Source organism: Staurois parvus, unplaced genomic scaffold (genome assembly GCF_062004578.1).
Source record: "Staurois parvus isolate SC_StPar_1 unplaced genomic scaffold, SC_StPar_1.0 ptg000709l, whole genome shotgun sequence".
NCBI classification, from domain to species: domain Eukaryota; kingdom Metazoa; phylum Chordata; class Amphibia; order Anura; family Ranidae; genus Staurois; species Staurois parvus.
The window spans coordinates 74,056-92,750 of record NW_028318505.1 but is presented as its reverse complement, the minus strand read 5'-3'; the positions used below and the strand labels follow the sequence as shown (position 1 = coordinate 92,750).

Below are 18,695 nucleotides of genomic sequence, written 5' to 3'. Positions count from 1 at the left end.
ATTGGCTTGGATGAGCTATGAAGCTGCCTTCACCATTAAAGAACAAGTCCAGCTGAATGTGGCCTACTACTAGATACATCATGACCTGGGTAGACACACTTTCTTCACAGAGATACTGTATTGGGGTCAAGGGCAGACTGACCATTTGGAAACTCGGGCACTGCCCGAGGGCCCGGGGTCAGTAGGGGGCCCCATGAGATGCCCCTGGTACCTTTTTCATAGGCTTTTTTGAGTTTGGGCAAGGACACAGGGGCCCCATGATCCCCTATTGCCCGAGGGCCACATGAGTTGTCAGTCCGCCCCCGATTTGGGTGTAAACCCTGAAACTGGTGCAGGAATTTCTGGACACCCAACTAAAGAGGCTTAGATAAGCTACAAAAACCATCTTCAATATTCCAGAACCAGTGCAGCTGAAAGTGTCTCACTACTACCTTTGTTGAACCTCCCCCTCCCCCCCATAGGCCAGTAGCTCATATCCACAGTAATATGAATTTTCTTTCATAAAATGAATAGAAATCATAAACATCTAAATCCACCTTGTGATTTATTCTTCTGTAGCCATCAATCCAGTATTTCAAAATATCACAAATTGTCAAAAATGTACAATGGTGAAACTTTAACTTTCACTATTTTAGATACAAAGTCTCAAAGTTCACAGGAGCCTGCCAAAAGCACATGCACTGGTGTAACCACCTTACAAAGATCTACTTTCTTAAAATAGTGATTTTTTCTTTTTTTTAAAGAGGTCTAAAAACATTAAAATTTTAATTTAAAAAACAGATTGTAAAAACAAACAACGAACAATAACAGTCTAGTGTTGTAGGATTTGCAGTTGGATGGACGATAGAGGACCGCCAGGAATGAGGAGCGAAGAAAACTTTACAGCAAGACAAACTCCTCTGCGTTGTAGCTATTTAATCTCGTCTTGTCCTCCTCCGTGAAAAGGTCAGACTGCTCAAACAGCGGCGAGCAAGCGAAATCAAAGTCTTGAGCGTGTCCATTGACAAAGGTAAATAATGGATAGTTCTGTTTGCTGGAAGACTTTAGAACCTGAAAGAAGGAAAGAAGAGATGTCTTAAAAACTGTGTGATGGAAAATACCAATAACTACAAATACCAAGACTGAGCCATAGGTACGACACGCCGTGGTATGATGGGATTTGTAGTTTCACCACAGCTGGAGTGCCGAGGTTGTCTACCCTTGCCTTAATGCGTTGAGGTGCCCTTTAATTTGAATGGCACAACAATGGATGTAATGCAGGTTACATTTATAAAGAAGACATCTAAACAGGTTCTTAAGGCACAGTGCTGGATTGGCAGAAGGTCCTGTGCATACAGATGCCAAAATGGGCTGTTGGCCATGTAGGGTACAATGAAAATGGCACAGCCCTGAAGTGCATAATGTATACTCTCCAAGGCCCCCTCAAACTATAGTGCAGAGGTCCAATACACTCTCTTATATTGGTCATGCGGGAACCCCTTTCCCCACCCTGTGTAATGCATGAGAGGTGTTCCCAAACATGCCCCCTGCAGGATCCTTTCCTCTTACATGCAGAAAGCCTGATCAGTCATTCTTACGGCCACCAGATTCAAACCAGCTTGACATCTGAATTTGTTTGGCAAAACAGCTAGTGAGAGGAAGGGATACAGCACGGGCCATGGAACAAGAGGGGACCTAAAAACAGCACAGGTTACAGGATGAGACTTACCCGCAAAGCACGGGCCATGGGACGAGCCCCGCCCACAAAGCACGAGCCATGGGACGAGCCCCGCCCACAAAGCACGGGCCATGGGACGAGCCCCGCCCACAAAGCACGGGCCATGGGACGAGCCCCGCCCACAAAGCACGGGCCATGGGACGAGCCCCGCCCACAAAGCACGGGCCATGGGACGAGAGGGTACCTAACCAAAGCACAGGCCATGGGGCGAGCCTCGCCCACAAAGCACAGGCCGAGTCCCGCCCACAAAGCACGGGCCACGGGGCGAGCCTCGCCCACAAAGCACGGGCCACGGGGCGAGCCTCGCCCACAAAGCACGGGCCACGGGGCGAGCCTCGCCCACAAAGCACGGGCCACGGGACAAGAGGGGACCTAACCACAGCACAGGCTACAGGATGAGACCTACCCACAGAGCACGGGCCATGAGATAAGACAAGACCTACCCATAGCACATTAGTTAAAAAAAAAAAAAAACAACACACACTTGTATAAAATTCCCCTTTTCAAATGTGTGAACTCTCCCCGATGCACAAACCCTCTGGCCACAAGTAAGAGGTCTCCTACAAATGGATATCCTTGGCATGCTCCAGTCCTGGCAACAATTTCCAAATGGATAATCATTGTGGATACATTGTTCATCCATTGAGGAGCATGAGAGTCTCCTATTCTGGTCTATTAGATACTTTGTAATACTTGGAATTGTTTGAGACTACAGCAACCGCTCTTCTATAACCAATTAGTGACTTTTATACTCTATTATTTTTGTATAATTTTTGGTTGAATTGAAAAATAAAAATCAGCTGAGCAGTGAAAGAACAAGAATTCAAACACTTTCCGGACTTTAATAAAATGTATGTCCATCCAAATGTTTTTTTTATTTTATAGAGTGGGGAAGTTTAGAACCACTATTGGGTGTTTACTGCTATGCAGGGCTCCAGTTGAAATTTTCCCTTAACTTACCAAAGTTTGGGAAAAATAAGGCCCCATTCACACTTGAGCGATTTGCAGCATGAAGCTCCAAAACACTTGGGAAAAAAAAAAAATCTATTATTCTCATTGGAGATGGTTCACATCTCCACTCCAAGTCGCCTGAAGCCAAACACCTGAAGCTCAAACAAGTTCTGGAGTTTTTTTTGTCGCTCAAAATCGGGTAGATATCTGCATTTTTAGTTCCATGGAGACGAATGGAAACACATAAAAATAGTAATATATGAACACATGTAAAATAAAATACACAAATAAAAATAGTCATATATATAATTTTATTACTTTTTTTTTTTTCTAAACAACCAAACCCCCCCCCCCCAAAAAAAAACCCATTATATTATATTTTGTGCTAGGGTATTTATTTATTAATATATATTATTCATGATATTTGTGTATTTATTTTACATTTATTAATTTATTATCCTCATTATTACCCTAACAAAAACATAAATAAGATGACAATAACTAACATTTTAAACCCTAACCCTATCCTAACCTTAACTCTAACCCCTTAGCCTAACAAAAAAAGATCAAATAAAAAAAATAAAATAAAAGCTGATGGAAAAGCTAAAAAAGCTGACATTTCTAGCAACAAATGATGCAACAGATGATATTCTTCTCTATTGGCAAATAAATAAAAAGCCATCAAAGCTCATAAATGCCTAAAAAACACTGTATGAAAATGTGCATAAAATGTGTATAAATCGCACGGAAAAAGCTTAAAGACACTATGCGCAAGTGTGAATCCAGCCTAACAGATAGACGGTCTATAGTAATTAAAAAGCTGACAGGGGTTCTAGCTTTTTCCTATTCCACTTAAAGAGGAGCTTCAGCCCCCATTTTTGGCTGCTCCAGTCCCCTTCCAGTACCACCATTATGGTGTATGCACAGCTCTGCCTGGCTGTCGGGTTCTAGCAGAGCCTTTTTAGCACACCTACTCATGTGCAGGATCGGGGCGGACTGACCATTTGGAAACTCTGGCACTGCCCGAGGGCCCGGGGTCAGTAGGGGGCCCCATGAGATGCCCCTGATACCTTTTTCATAGGCTTTTTTGAGTTTGGGTAAGGACACAGGGGCCCCATGATCCTCTATTGCCCGGGGGCCCCATGAGTTGTCAGTCCACCCCTGTGCAGCATACATCCCATTTGTGTGCAAAGATGGTGAAGTTATCGTACTTCCATACTACCTGTCTGTAAGGGGGGGGAAGAATAAAGACACTCAAGGTAGGGAGGAGTCATCAGAGCAAGGGAAGAAGTGGTAGTGGGGGGGGGGGGGTATTGGGTCTGACACATGTGTGTTGTGGCCTGTGTTAAAAAACAAAAAAGATATAAAAAACAAATAAACAGTCTCTCTCTAGCAATTCTAGAATATAAATATGTAACTCCCCTCTAAAGCAAAAAAAACGCACCAACAGTTTTCGGATAAAAATGTGCAGCCCCCCCCCTCCAAAAAAGAAATAAAAAAATTCCAGAATACAAAAAGGTGTAGCCCCACCTCCAAGTTAAAAAAAAAAAAAAAAAAAAAAGTTTGTCAACAGAACTCTAAAGCAGGTAAAAAGATCGCATGACCAGCATATCCTCATCAATTGCCCCTACTAAATATAACAAACCTTGGCTGGTGTCCTCCATCTGCATGAGGTCAGTCCAGATCAAGGAACCCGTAGTACCAATTTTCAAGGAACTTTAAGCCCCGGTTTACGCTATGCAGTGCGGGACATATAATTCGCAGAGGAATCACACCGCATTCCTGTGCGAATTACATGCAAATGTCTGTGCGGTTTGAGCCACACATTTTGAATGGCTCAAATCGCATCGGCACCAAAAAGGCGCAGGACCCTTTTTTAAATGCGCACCTGAATCACATCACATGGGTGTTCTCACCCATGCCATCTCTGGCAATCGCATCACGTTTCTCGATCTGTTTTGGGGTGTCATTCATTTATCATTGACACCCGCACCAGGTCGCATGAACGCAACGCGATTGCAAAGCGGTGCAGAAAACGCACAGGATTCACAGCCTTGCGATGGTGTGAACCGGATCTAAAGGAGAACTCTAGGTCAGCGTATCAAGTGAGAAGCCATAGTAACAACCCGCAATAAAGAAGGTAAAACGCAAGAAATTCTGCTTTAGACTGCTAGAACATTAACTATATTTTACATCTACTTTTTATGACCACAACTGTAATCCTGAGATTATTCTGGGATTTGTCCAATCAAAACATTTCCATCCACATCACTGTTTACTAGATTTCAAGATTGGGGAATACAAACTGAAATATCTTCTATTGCAATGATTGGGGGGGGGGGGATTTCCTCTGCAGTGTACACACATTGTACAGAAGGGAAGAATTCACCAATTCAATGGCGCCACCTACTGGAAGTAAAAATCCAAGTTTAGAAATTCAACTTCTAGCAGGGAAAAGAGGCGCACCTTAAAATGAGAAACATTGGCTGACTGCACTTGGAAGTAACCAATAGCAGCCACATTTCAGTCTACTTTTATAAATTGAACAAAAAAAAACAAAAAAAAAAACAAAAAACAAATCTTTAGAGGGTTTGTTTAGGCGGGATGTATTCAATGTCATTTATTTTAATTGAATCCAGGTTTGTTAGGATTTGTGTAAAGTCACTTTAAAACTTTTTATGTCACTTTTTTCTTTTTCTTTTTTCTTTTTTTTTTTTACAGTTTGTGAAAAATAAAACACTAAAATAATGAGGATCAGGCCGGACATACATGGGTCGATTTTCGTTGGAAAATCGGACCTAAGAATAATTGGCCGATTTTCGTTGGTTCCTCCCCATTTAGTTTATCGGACATGCTGGAAAATTCGCGCAAAACAACAGATTTTCAAAATCATTGGTGGCACCATCGGATTACAGAACAAATGAGGTTTTCGATTTTCGCTCGAAAAATCGTTCGGGATTCGACCCATGTATGGGCTGCTTAACCACTTCCAGTCCGGACACTTTCACCCCCTTCCTGTCCAGGCCAATTTTCAGCTTTCCGCGCTATCACACTTTGAATGACAATTGCGCGGTCATGCAACACTGTACCCAGATGAATTTTTTAGCTTTTTTGAGACATATAAAACTTTTTTTTGGTGGTATTTATGCACCGCTGGGATTTTTATTTTTTTTGCTATGTAAATGAAAAAATCCCAAAATTTTGAAAAAAAAAAAAGTGTTTTTCTTATAAAATTTTGCAAATAAATAGTATTTCATCATAAATCTTGGCCAAAATTTATTCCATTATCTTTTTAGTAAACATTTTTTTTACATTTTTTTTTTTTTACACTGGTTGCTTTTACACCCATAAAGGCTGTAAAAGCAATCATTTCTCCTTCTCTCTGAGTGAGCTGTGATTGGTGATCACAGAGGTCACATGGTACAAGGCTATTCACAACAGACTTGTATCATGTGACAAGCTGTGACCAATCACAGCTTGTCACATGATACAAGTCTGTTGTGAATAGCCTTGTACCATGTGACCTCTGTGATCATTCACAGATTTCGAACGTAGTAAGCAATGATGTCAGAAGTGACATCTTGCTTACTACTTTGCATGTGATCACTGATTGGCCAATCGGTGATCACATGATTGGGACCTCGCACAGAGGTCCTGTCCGACGATCGGTGTTCCACTGTGTCCGGAGGACACACCGGGCAACGGATCGCGGTGCTGTGCACTTCCAGGGAGGGCGCACAAGCGGGGGGGCGGGAAAGCCGTTTATAAACGGCCACCCGACCCTGCACTGCCACCGCCCAGCCGTTTATATACAAAGGCCGGACAGGAAGTGGTTAAAGAGAGGTAGGTTTTGGGCACAAGAACAGGCCCAAGATATGTATAAAAGGGACTTCTGAATCCCAAGGAGGGCACCATCTTCATCCCATTTGGGAGATTTCCCTTCACTTCCTGTCCCATACCCAAACAGGAAGTGAGAGGAAATCCTTGCAAATTAAATTGTGCGGGCATGCAATGCTGCACCCAAATGAAATGTCTTCCCCCCCCCCCCCCCACAAATAGAGCTTTCTTTCGGTGGTATTTGATCGCCTGTGCATTTTTTATTTTTTGCGCCTTAAAAAAAAAGGACCGACAATTTTGAGAAAAAAAAAATATATATATATTTTTTTACTTTTTGCTATTAAACATGTCCAGTAAAAAAAAATTTTTTAAATCCAAATTTCATCACAAATTTAGGCCAAAATGTATTCTGCTCCATGTCTTTGCTAAAAAAAATCCCAATACGTGTAAAATAATTGGTTTTACGTGAAAGTTATAACGTTTACAAATTGTGGTGTATATACCGGAATTCGTTTTTTTATACTAGTAATGGAGGCGATCAGCGACTTATAGCGGGACTGCGGTGGGCATTCTGACACTGGAGGGGAACTAACTGCCACCCCCAGTGACACCAATACAGTGATCAGTGCTAATAAAAAGCACTGACACTGTAATAATGGCACTGGGCAGGAAGGGGTTAACATCTTGGGAGATCAAAGGGTTAACTGTGTGCTGTGTGTGTGTTTTACTGTGTGTTGTGCTTTATTATGTAAGCATGCTGCTTTGTATGCCATACAAAGCAGCTTGCTGGAGCCGACAGGGGAGAGATCTGTGTTTACATATAGACCTCTCCCCTGTCCGTGATACTCGGCGATTGCTGGCAGGGAATCACCGGCCAGGACCCGGTGATCGACAGCTGAAGCCGCCAGTGGGCTTACCCTACCCGGAGATACGAAATCACGTCTATATACTCATGATTTTGCTCAGCCCTGTCGCCCTGTAGCAGTACTTCTACTATAGGGTGGTCAGGAAGCAGTTATTTACTGTGTCCCACTGGGAACACTTTCCTTCACTTCCTCTCTGCAGACACTTTACTTTGTATACCTTTGTGAGCTCCTCCTCAACCCTCTTAAAGTCCTGAGCGTTTTTGCAATAAAATCCAATTGTGCAACTCGGATCCATTTTTCTGAACGGCATTTTCTTCGGCGAGGGGCAGTGGAATGACTGCAAGAGAAACACACAAAGATGACACATCACAACTACAACCACAGAGATTTGAGAACTGCGCACTCACAACTCATAGCAATGTCAGACCGTTGGCCGAGATTTGAAAGGACTGTGTTATAGCGGACCTCCACCTTAATCAGTTCAGCTCTCACACCCATATCGATGGGGGGTACTATTCCTCCCACTGACACCAACAATGGGGGCACTATTCCTCCCACAGACACCAACAATGGGGGGGCACTATTCCTCCCACAGACACCAACAATGGGGGGGCACTATTCCTCCCACAGACACCAACAATGGGGGGGCACTATTCCTCCCACAGACACCAACAATGGGGGCACTATTCCTCCCACAGACACCAACAATGGGGGCACTATTCCTCCCACAGACACCAACAATGGGGGGGGCACTATTCCTCCCACAGACACCAACAATGGGGGGGCACTATTCCTCCCACAGACACCAACAATGGGGGGGCACTATTCCTCCCACAGACACCAACAATGGGGGGGCACTATTCCTCCCACAGACACCAACAATGGGGGGGCACTATTCCTCCCACAGACACCAACAATGGGGGGGCACTATTCCTCCCACAGACACCAACAATGGGGGGGGCACTATTCCTCCCACAGACACCAACAATGGGGGGGCACTATTCCTCCCACAGACACCAACAATGGGGGGGCACTATTCCTCCCACAGACACCAACAATGGGGGGGCACTATTCCTCCCACAGACACCAACAATGGGGGGGCACTATTCCTCCCACAGACACCAACAATGGGGGGGCACTATTCCTCCCACAGACACCAACAATGGGGGGGCACTATTCCTCCCACAGACACCAACAATGGGGGGGCACTATTCCTCCCACAGACACCAACAATGGGGGGGCACTATTCCTCCCACAGACACCAACAATGGTGGGGCACTATTCCTCCCACAGACACCAACAATGGGGGGGCACTATTCCTCCCACAGACACCAACAATGGGGGGGCACTATTCCTCCCACAGACACCAACAATGGGGGGGCACTATTCCTCCCACAGACACCAACAATGGGGGGGCACTATTCCTCCCACAGACACCAACAATGGGGGGGCACTATTCCTCCCACAGACACCAACAATGGGGGCACTATTCCTCCCACAGACACCAACAATGGGGGCACTATTCCTCCCACAGATACCAACAGTGGGGGACCTATTCCTCCACTGACACCAACAGTGGGGGATCTATTCCTCCCACAGACACCAACAGTGGGGGACTAATAATTCCCCCAATACCAAAAGGTGGTACACAGTTTACTCCCACTGATAACAGGACATTCTCTACTCCCACTGGCCACTGTCCAGCCCTCTAATGTCTGAAGCACAGTACACTGTCCCTTTGTTTAGAGACCCCTGATCTATGGGAAAGAAGTGAAGGTACTCCAAAGCAATGAGACAGTGTAGGGTGTGACTCAAGATCACAAAATAACTCCTATCACAAAAAAAAACAAAAAAAACAAAAAAACAGTTTTGGCTTTCGATATACAGGATTGGCCCCTTCACACTGGTGTATCCCATAACATACATCTTACATTGAGGGGAACTGTGTTAAGCCATCCTATTCCTATTGAATGGGCTAGCAGCACACTTTAATGCACACAAAAAACACGCCCTGTATCATTTTTGATATTACCAAGTACCACAAAGTGTTGGGGTGCAATGAATTGCAGGAGCACTTGAAGCTACTAGAGGTGTGTTCACCGAGATCCGAACAAGAAGTGTTGCTCAAAGCCCCGCCATGTTCAACCTGGTGATTCCAAACACTGTCAAGTGCTGACTTTACAAGGGTCCGTCTCACCCAATGGCCCATTATGAAAGAAAAAAAAATGGAAAAGCGCACCGGGAAGCTGCCCAGTTCCAAGTATATCAAACAGGTTTATGCCTTCTCCAAAGCCACACCTTCCTAATGCATTTCACCTGTTCATGGGCTTAAATATTATAAGTCTCTACAATTAATCCCATGAGCAGGTGAAATGCATTAGAAAGGGCATGGCTTGGGAGGAGGCATTGCTGAAGCCTGTCCCAATACAATACATGGACCCAGGTGTACACTTCCATTATTTTCCCTTTCATGGTTGGCCATCATTTTCCCTTTCATGGTTGGCCATCAGGTGAGACGGGCCCTTGTAAAGGGAAAAGAAAAAAAAAGGAGCGCACTGGGAAGCCACCCAGTTCCAAGCAAATCAGGCAGGGTTTATGTAACGGAACCGACCCCAGACTGCACTTAGGTACTTCCGTTAGACTACCGCTTCCCCGTCCAAACACCGACCATAGACACCACAGCTGACCATACAAGACTAGACGACACCAGTCTTGAAGTAAACCAGGAAGTAGACTACTTTATTTTAACACAGATACAAGATATATACATTCAAGGGAACAACTCCCCCCTCCCTGCATAATGACACAGGGTGGATCAATCTACCTTTAAGTAACAAGAGACACACCAGCAGACCATCAGGAGGGAGGGCTGCTGGAGACACCCCCCACGAAGCCAATACACAAACACATACATCCCATAATAGTTTGCTCCCAAGCAAGACACACGATAGAACAATGGGATGCAACCACATAATCACCAAACAATCCACAACCCCCACCCCACCTATACATGTCTACACAATATTAGAACAGATCGCCCTGTACCCCTAACAGGCACAGGGTGACTTACACATAAGAGGGATATGGGGAGCTGAGACAGGGGTCTCCCCACCTCTCCAAAAGGGAGCTGGGTTCCATGGGCCCCACACCCAAAGTGACTCCAGCTATGCCTTCTCCCAAGCCACACCCACCAATGCATTACACCTTATCATGGGCTTAATCAGAGGTCTCTACGATTAAGTCCATGAGCAGGGGAATTGCATTCGAGGGGGCATGGCTTGGGAAGAGGCATAGATGAAGCCTGTCTTGGAACCAACTGGCTTCCCAGTGTGTGCTTCCATTTTTTCTTTCATACTTTGCTGTAAGTGTGTGTTGGGGTCCCATAAACTAATTCACTTTTTACTGCTATGCATGGGTGTGAACCTGGCCCAAGTCAACATTAGGAGCCTACAGATCAAACCAACTGTTCTCTGGTGATCAGGGCAGGTTTGTATGTCTATAGGCCCCCATCACACATCTCCCAACCAAGAACTTGGATGTTTCCACTTGATGGGCTATGGTCTTATGGTCAACTTATGATATCACGGTCAGGCCCTGTACACAGAAGTTTCAGCTTGTATAAGAGCAGCGTCTACAGCAAGCTTTTACAATGCATGTGCAAAGCTTTTAGTGAGGTCCAAGAAACTTTGCCAAACCCTTTATAAGCAATGTTCAGCTCTGGTTTGGGGGCATTTAAACAAAGACCAGTATGGAGGTTCTGGCCATCACTTTAACCACTTCCCGTCCGGACGCTTTTACCCCCTTCCCGTCCATGCCAATTTTCACACTTTGAATGACAATTCCGCGGTCATGCAAGACTGTACCCATATGAATTTTGTAGCATTTTTTTTTTTAGATAAAGCTTTATTTTGGTGGTATTTATTCACCGCTGGGATTTTTTTTTTTTTGCTATGTAAATTAAAATGTCCAAAAATTTAGAAAAAAAAGTGTTTTTCTTATAAAATTTTGCAAACAGTATTTCATCATAAATCTTGGCCAAAATTTATTTCGTTATATTTTTAGTAAAAAAAAATAAAAATAACCCAAATTAGTTTATAACCAAAAATTATAATTTTAAACATTTTTTTTTAAATTTTTGTAATATTTTTAATTATTTTTTTTTTACATACTGTCACCCTAGCAGTACAGTGTCACCATGGTGACCCTGTACTACTTGTGGGGGGTGATGAAGATTTTCTTTTTTTTTTTTACACTGATTGCTTTTACACCCATATAGGATGTAAAAGCAATCATTTCTCCTTCTCTCTGCCTGCATTCTTGTAGCCATTGAGAACTACTGTGTGAGCTGTGATTGGTCACAGCTTGTCACATGGTACAAGGCTGTTGTGAATAGCCTTGTACCATGTGACCTCTGTGATCATTCACAGATTTCACACGTAGTAAGCAATGATGTCAGAAGTGACATCTTGCTTACTACTCTGCATGTGATCACTGATGGGCCAATCAGCGATCACATGATCGGGACCTTGTAGAGGTCCCGTCCGACGAACGGTGTTCCACTGAGTCTGGAGGACACAGCGGGCACCGGATCGCAGTGCTGCGCGCTCCCAGGGAGCGCGCACAAGCAGGGTGCGGGGAGGCCGATTATAAACGGCCACCCGACCCTGCACTGCCACCGTATGGCCGTTTATATACAACGGACAGACAGGAGGTGGTTAAACAAGGCGTTTGACTGCTTCCTCTATGTTTTGGGAATGATATGTGTTTAACATCCTAAATTGGAGCCAAGGCCCCAATTTGGAAAAGGGTCATGGATGTCTTTTCCACCTTTCTCGCGTGTAGAGCAGTCCATTGCATTGAATGGGCTGCCTTACATGCGATGCACAGGAATGTGCAGAAACGCGAGCGCCGTCGCACTTGAACCTAACTCAAGGACTGGTCAGCTGCAATATTTAAAAAGTTAAATTCTTGGGTTTAGCTACTCTTCAATCTTTTACCTTCTGCTGCTGAAAAAAAAAAAAGCCAACAAGTGTTCCCCGGTAAATCCTGGAAATGGTTTATTTTGTCTAATGCTCGCATTTGGCGTCCGTTTTAAGACATTCTCACGCAAGTCGTATATCATAGTGTTGTCGGAGACAAATTCCTTAACTCCGCCACACCCTCCCGCAGATTAAAGAAAATAATTTCATTTAAACTCCTTACCCGGCATAATATCGTCTGGAAAGCAATGTTTAAATGGGATAATGTGTGTGATTTTACCTAATTAGATTTGCAAATCTAAGTGCGTAGACTCGGAGCTGTAGTGAAACGTACACGACTCCACTGGGTTCAATCCGTCAATGTCAGGGATCGTCTTGATGCGTCTAGAATCCAAGCGCCAAGGTTTATGGAAAGTACGAGCTCGGATGTAGAAAATTAAAGGGGCCAAGACTTAAAGGGGCCAAGACTTAAAGGGGCCAAGACTTAAAGGGGCCAAGACTTAAAGGGGCCAAGACTTAAAGGGGCCAAGACTTAAAGGGGCCAAGACTTAAAGGGGCCAAGACTTAAAGGGGCCAAGACTTAAAGGGGCCAAGACTTAAAGGGGCCTTATTAACCTCTTTATGATCACCTAACATGTGCAGTGGCAAAATGGTAGGCTTTACATGCCCACACACTGCACATGTGTTACTGGGTGGCTCATGTTTATGTGCTGAGAGCGCGCTCCCATTACACAGACAAAGCTGTCATAGTCAGTTCTCGGTCTAGGCTAAAGGACCGGCTTCCGATCATGTGACCACTGTGACAGTGGTCAGATGATCACCAATTCTTCCCACCCCAGGGGACATTCAGGACTGTTTAAAGGGGCATTGGGGCAGGTGGGAAGGGATTAGCATTGATGGACCACTACCTAAGGTTTCCAGGGATTATCTGTATTGTGTCCATTTATCCTGCAGGAGAAAACTGGCAACTAACAGCAGTTAGCATAGCAAGAGTCAGTTGCTTCATCGGAGATTTAAAGGTGAAGACCTCATTCACTTGGGCAGCGACACCCTTACTGCATGAATGAGGCCATTGAAATTTGTACCTGCATCCAACCCAAGCTCCGTGCAGGCAGCCTATGGAAGTGAATGCAGATGCATCAGCTGCATGGACAAAGCCACTTGTCAATATTTGGGCGGAGCGAGACCACAGCCCAGAACACACAGTATTTGCAATCAGGATAGTCGGACTCGCTTCAGCATGCCTGTCATATTTTGAAATGCGGCTGTGTCAGTGCAGCTGCTGCATCTGCATTCACTTTCATAGGCTGCCTGCATGGAGCTTGGGTTGGATGCAGGTGCAAATTTCAATGGCCTCATTCACTCAGTACAGGTGCCACTGTCCAAGTGAATGAGGCCTTCACCTCCTTTAAATCTGCGTGCATGCAGCTTGGGGCAGACGAAAACAAGCGCCATACAGGCTGAAAATCCGGTTCAGCAGAAGCCAGTCTCACGAAAAACCACAAAACCAGCATCCAACCCACATCTGATCATAATAATTGTGTTCTGGGGGGGTGGAATCTCTGTCAGCAGGGGAGATCAATGCACTATCACTTGTGTTAGTACAGCAATCTCAGTTTTTTGTATAGCCCACTGGGCTGAATGAGAAGAACTTCTAGTGTGTACCAGGCTTAAAGCTCCATTCACTCTTGTGCGACTTCAAAGTGGTGCGATTTCCATTGCAACCTTTGGCTGTTGCACAACTGTCACATTGATAACACAAAGATGCAGCTTTCTTTCATGAGCCTTTTAAAAGTTTACATTGCAGTCTATGGCATTCAAGTCACATCAAAGTAGTCCAGGAATCTTTTTTTTAAGTCACATAGATACGAGCGGCTTCTAATTAAATACATGGGCTGCGGTTTGTCATGCGACTTCCCCCTGCCAAAGTGAGCCTCTTGCTACAAGGGAACTCGAGCAGGCTCATTCCCGCTTGGCCCTGCCCTCAGCTCTCTCATTGGCTCACTGGCTGTGATTGACAGCAGCAGGAGCAAATGGCTCCTGCTGCTGTGTGAGCCAATGAAGAGAGACAGACTTAGCAGAGCCGCTGCTCACATGCACATCACTGCATCAAGATGGGACTCAGGTAAGTAAAACAAGTAGGGGCTGCGGAAGGGGGGGGGGGGGGAGGAGCTACACCCAGAAGGTATTTTTTACCTTAATGCATAAGGATAAAAATCCTTCTGCCTTTAGAAACACTTTAAAGCAGGGGTGTCAAACTACATTTCATCGCGGGCCGTATCAGCATTATGGTTGCCCTCAAAGGACTAATTGTATCTGTAAGGCTAGATGTCCAGGCACCCCATCAGATGTCAAGAATCCTACACCCTTCCTAATCACCATGCACCCACTTTGGGGACAGAGCTGGAAAGCAGAAAGTGCAGGGTCTGGAGGAGGACCAGAAGAGGAGTGGAGTCAGTTACCAGAGTCTACTGAATGCCGAGACCAGGGGCGGCAGAGATGAGGGGGTTCTGCAGCTGCACTGAGAGGTGCAGGATTTGGCAGAGGAGTTCTATTCTCCTCTCTGCTGAGACAATGTGGGGGCGGAGACAAGGCGGTACCTGCAGGAGAGGTGCAAGTGCCACATGAAATGGCCTGGAGGGCCAGATTCAGCCCGCGGGACTTGTGTTTGACACCTGTGCATTAAAGTAGAACTAAAAATTATTTTTTTTTATTTTAGATTTGACTAGGGTGGAGAGGTATATGTACCCCGGTCAGGTTTTCATTGCGGTTTGTGTCCCCCTGTAGGTAGAGACACCCTCTTTATTTGTCCTGTTTGTGAAAGATCACCAGAACAGAAATAGAAGGATTCCTTCCTGTTTTGGCTATGGGACAGGAAGTGAAGGGAAATCTCTCTAATGGAACATAGAAAAAAAATCATCCCAAAAAAAGCCTTTAGTTCTTCTTTAACCCCTTCCCACCGGCACCCCCCGGCCCTTTAAGAGTTTCAGAGGCCGGGAGGCGGGGTTTAGGGATCATGTGACCGCCGTGACGACACATGATCGGGAAAGGTCCCGATCAAAAGAGCAGAGCGGGACCTTTCCGTGAGTACCGGACGTGTGTGCTGGGAGCGAGCAGGACGCGCGCTCTCAACACATATGTATTTTGTATATTGAACGCAAATGTGCGGCCGCTCGGCGTCTAGGCCCAGACGCTGGGAGGCCGCAGTTTTGTGTGCGGCCAGCGTAAAGGGGTTTAGGGATCATGGTTTAGGGATCAGGGGTTTAGGGATCATGTGACCGCCGTGACACGTCGTCACGGCGGTCACATGATCGGGAAAGGTCCCAATCGAAAGAGCAGAGTGGGACCTTTCCGTGAGTACTGGACGTGTGTGCTGGGAGCGAGCAGGACGCGCGCTCTCAACACATACAGTCATGGCCGAAATTGTTGGCACCCTTGATATTTTTCCTGAAAATCAAGTATTTCACACAAAAAATGTATTGCATTAACACATGTTTTGCTATACACATGTTTATTCCCTTTGTATGTATTGGAACAAATATAAAACAGAGGCAGAAAAGCAAATATGACATAATGTCACACAAAACCCCAAAAATGGGCTGGACAAAAGTATTGGCACCCTTAACTTAATATTTGGTTGCACACCCTTTGGAAAACATAACTGAAATCAGTCGCTTCCTATAACCATCAATAAGCTTCTGACACCTCTCACCCGGAATTTTGGACCACTCTTCCTTTGCAAACAGCTCCAGGTCTCTCTTATTGGAAGGACACCTTTTCCCAACAGCAATTTTAAGATCTCTCCACAGGTGTTCAATGGGATTTAGATCTGGGCTCATTGCTGGCCACTTCAGAACTCTCCAGCGCTTCTTTGCCATCCATTTCTGAGTGCTTTTTGACGTATGTTTGGGGTCATTGTCCTGCTGGAAGACCCAGGATCTTGGACGCAAACCCAGCTTTCTGACACTGGGCCCTACAGTGCGACCCAAAATCCTTTGGTAATCCTCAGATTTCATGATGCCTTGCACACAGTCAAGGCACCCAGTGCCAGAGGCAGCAAAACAACCCCAAAACATCATTGAACCTCCACCATATTTTACCGTAGGTACTGTGTTTTGTTCTTTGTAGGCCTCATTCCGTTTTCGGTAAACAGTAGAATGATGTGCTTTACCGAAAAGCTCTATCTTGGTCTCATCTGTCCACAAGACGTTTTCCCAGAAGGCTTTTGGCTTACTCAAGTACATTTTGGCAAACTGTAGTCTTGCTTTTTTATGTCTCTGTGTCAGCAGTGGGGTCCTCCTGGGTCTCCTGCCATAGCGTTTCATTTCATTTAAATGTCGACGGATAGTTCGCGCTGACACTGATGCTCCCTGAGCCTGCAGGACAGCTTGAATGTCTTTGGAACATGTTTGGGGCTGCTTATCCACCATCCGGACTATTCTGCGTTGCAATCTTTCATCAATTTTCCTCATCCGTCCACGACCAGGGAGATTAGCTACAGTGCCATGGGTTGCAAACTTCTTGATAATGTTGCGCACTGTGGACAAAGGCAAATCTAGTTCTCTGGAGATGGACTTGTAACCTTGAGATTGTTGATATTTTGCCACAATTTTGGTTCTCAGGTCCTCAGACAGTTCTCGTCTCCTCTTTCTGTTGTCCATGCTTAGTGTGGCACAGACAGACACACAATGCAAAGGTTAAGTGAACGTCTCTCCTTTTTATCTGCTTTCAGGTGTGATTTCTATATTGCCCACACCTGTTACTTGCCCCAGGTGAGTTTACAGGAGCATCACATGCTTGTAACATTCTTATTTATCCGCAGTTGTGAAAGGGTGCCAATACTTTTGTCCAGCCCATTTTTGGAGGTTTGTGTGACATTATGTCGAATTTGCTTTCTTTCCTCCCTTTTTTTGTTTTGTCCCAATACACACAAAGGGAATAAACATGTGTATAGCAAAACATGTGTTAATGCAATACGTTTCGTGAGAAATACATGATTTCCTGGAGAAATATCAAGGGTGCCAACAATTTCGGCCATGACTGTATGTATTTTGTATATTGAACGCAAATGTGCGGCCGCTCGGCGTCTAGGCCCAGACGCTGGGAGGCCGCAGTTTTGAGAGCGGCCGGCGTAAAGGGGTTAACCTTACTGCAACACTAAAATTAAATGCCCAAAACTGTATATTAGCCCCATCAGTTCCCAAAACCCAACATCTTGGGAACCAAAAGCTCCTGGTCCAACATGGCCGCTCCCAGCCCAAACTGGGCACTCAGCCCCGACAGCAAACGGCCATCTTTTTTTTTTTCTTTGCGACAAACTCCATAAATGGGAGATCCGTACTAAGGCTCATAAAGAACATTGCATAATTTCAGCTCATAATTAGCGTGTAAATCAGAGTCTGAATAAAACGGTGCCAACCCACCGCCACGGCGGCCTCACCTCGAGAGGGAAATCCTTTTTGCTGACATCTACAAAAGATTGGCAGTAATGAGGATCCATGTATATCAAACTGTCATCTGCAAGGACAAAACAAAAGACAAGTAATTCAAAATACACTCCATTACCGCCTCACAATCCAATTTTCTATGCAGAGAAGAAAAGCCGGCAGACAATGCCCTCTTTGCCAACGCCACGTCGGCGGCTGACGGATTTTTTTTTTTTTTTTTAATACGCGGGACAGATTAACTCTCGCCTCATCAAATATGCTTGTATAAGCAGGTTTTTTCTGTGCGGCGATGAGTCTGTCACTTAATTTTTGGTGATGAAATTACTTTCACAAACACACAATTATATCGCGGTGAAAAATGGAGCGGCGGAGAGGCTCCGACAAGCAGGACATATTGCTTGTCATCCTAACGTCAACTTGCCCTGCTTAAACGGCACAAATGTAAATATGTAAATAAAAATCTGCCAAAGGGAAGCAGAGGAAGGCTCTTAAACTTTCATTAGTCGCAGTTTAAAATATGCCTTGTTTATGCAGAGCGAGGAATTAAAAAACGGGAGCTTTGCGGGAAAAACCAATTACAATGGCGGCCCAATGACAAATGAGTGGACGTTAGTAGGTGCTGATGAATTAATAGAGGACACTCAGCGCTATGGTAATTATTCCGTGCGGGAATGGTCATTTACAAATGTACTCGAGTTTTGGAGGGTGGGGGGCGCAAGAGAGGAAAATACACATATTCAACAGAATACGTTACAAATGCACCCACCTTGAAATCCTACAAAGTAATAGGACTGTTTTGGCCGCCCACCAATTATTCCGATGCAGTATTCAAGGCTTAGAATCCCCTGGAGAGGACAAAAAAAAATGTGAGATACAGAAAGAAGAATTTTAGATTTTT

At 45.0% G+C, this 18,695-nt stretch overlaps 1 protein-coding gene across 3 annotated transcripts in view; it reads right to left on the bottom strand.

Annotated features, from left to right (window-relative positions):
- Window positions 1–527: 527 nt before the first annotated feature.
- ATG4C (autophagy related 4C cysteine peptidase) overlaps window positions 528–18,695 on the bottom strand; it is a 53,543-nt gene continuing 35,375 nt past the window's right edge. For 2 of the 3 annotated variants that reach the window (XM_089653379.1, XM_089653377.1), the window contains exons 8-11: window positions 18,564–18,642; window positions 17,791–17,867; window positions 7,589–7,708; window positions 528–1,050 (exon numbers count right to left, since the gene is read on the bottom strand). In XM_089653379.1, coding sequence (XP_089509505.1) covers window positions 880–1,050; window positions 7,589–7,708; window positions 17,791–17,867; window positions 18,564–18,642 — 447 coding nt within the window. In that variant the 3' untranslated portion in view covers window positions 528–879. The remainder of the gene's footprint in view (window positions 1,051–7,588; window positions 7,709–17,790; window positions 17,868–18,563; window positions 18,643–18,695) is intronic. The other variant, XM_089653378.1, reaches the window with a different exon arrangement.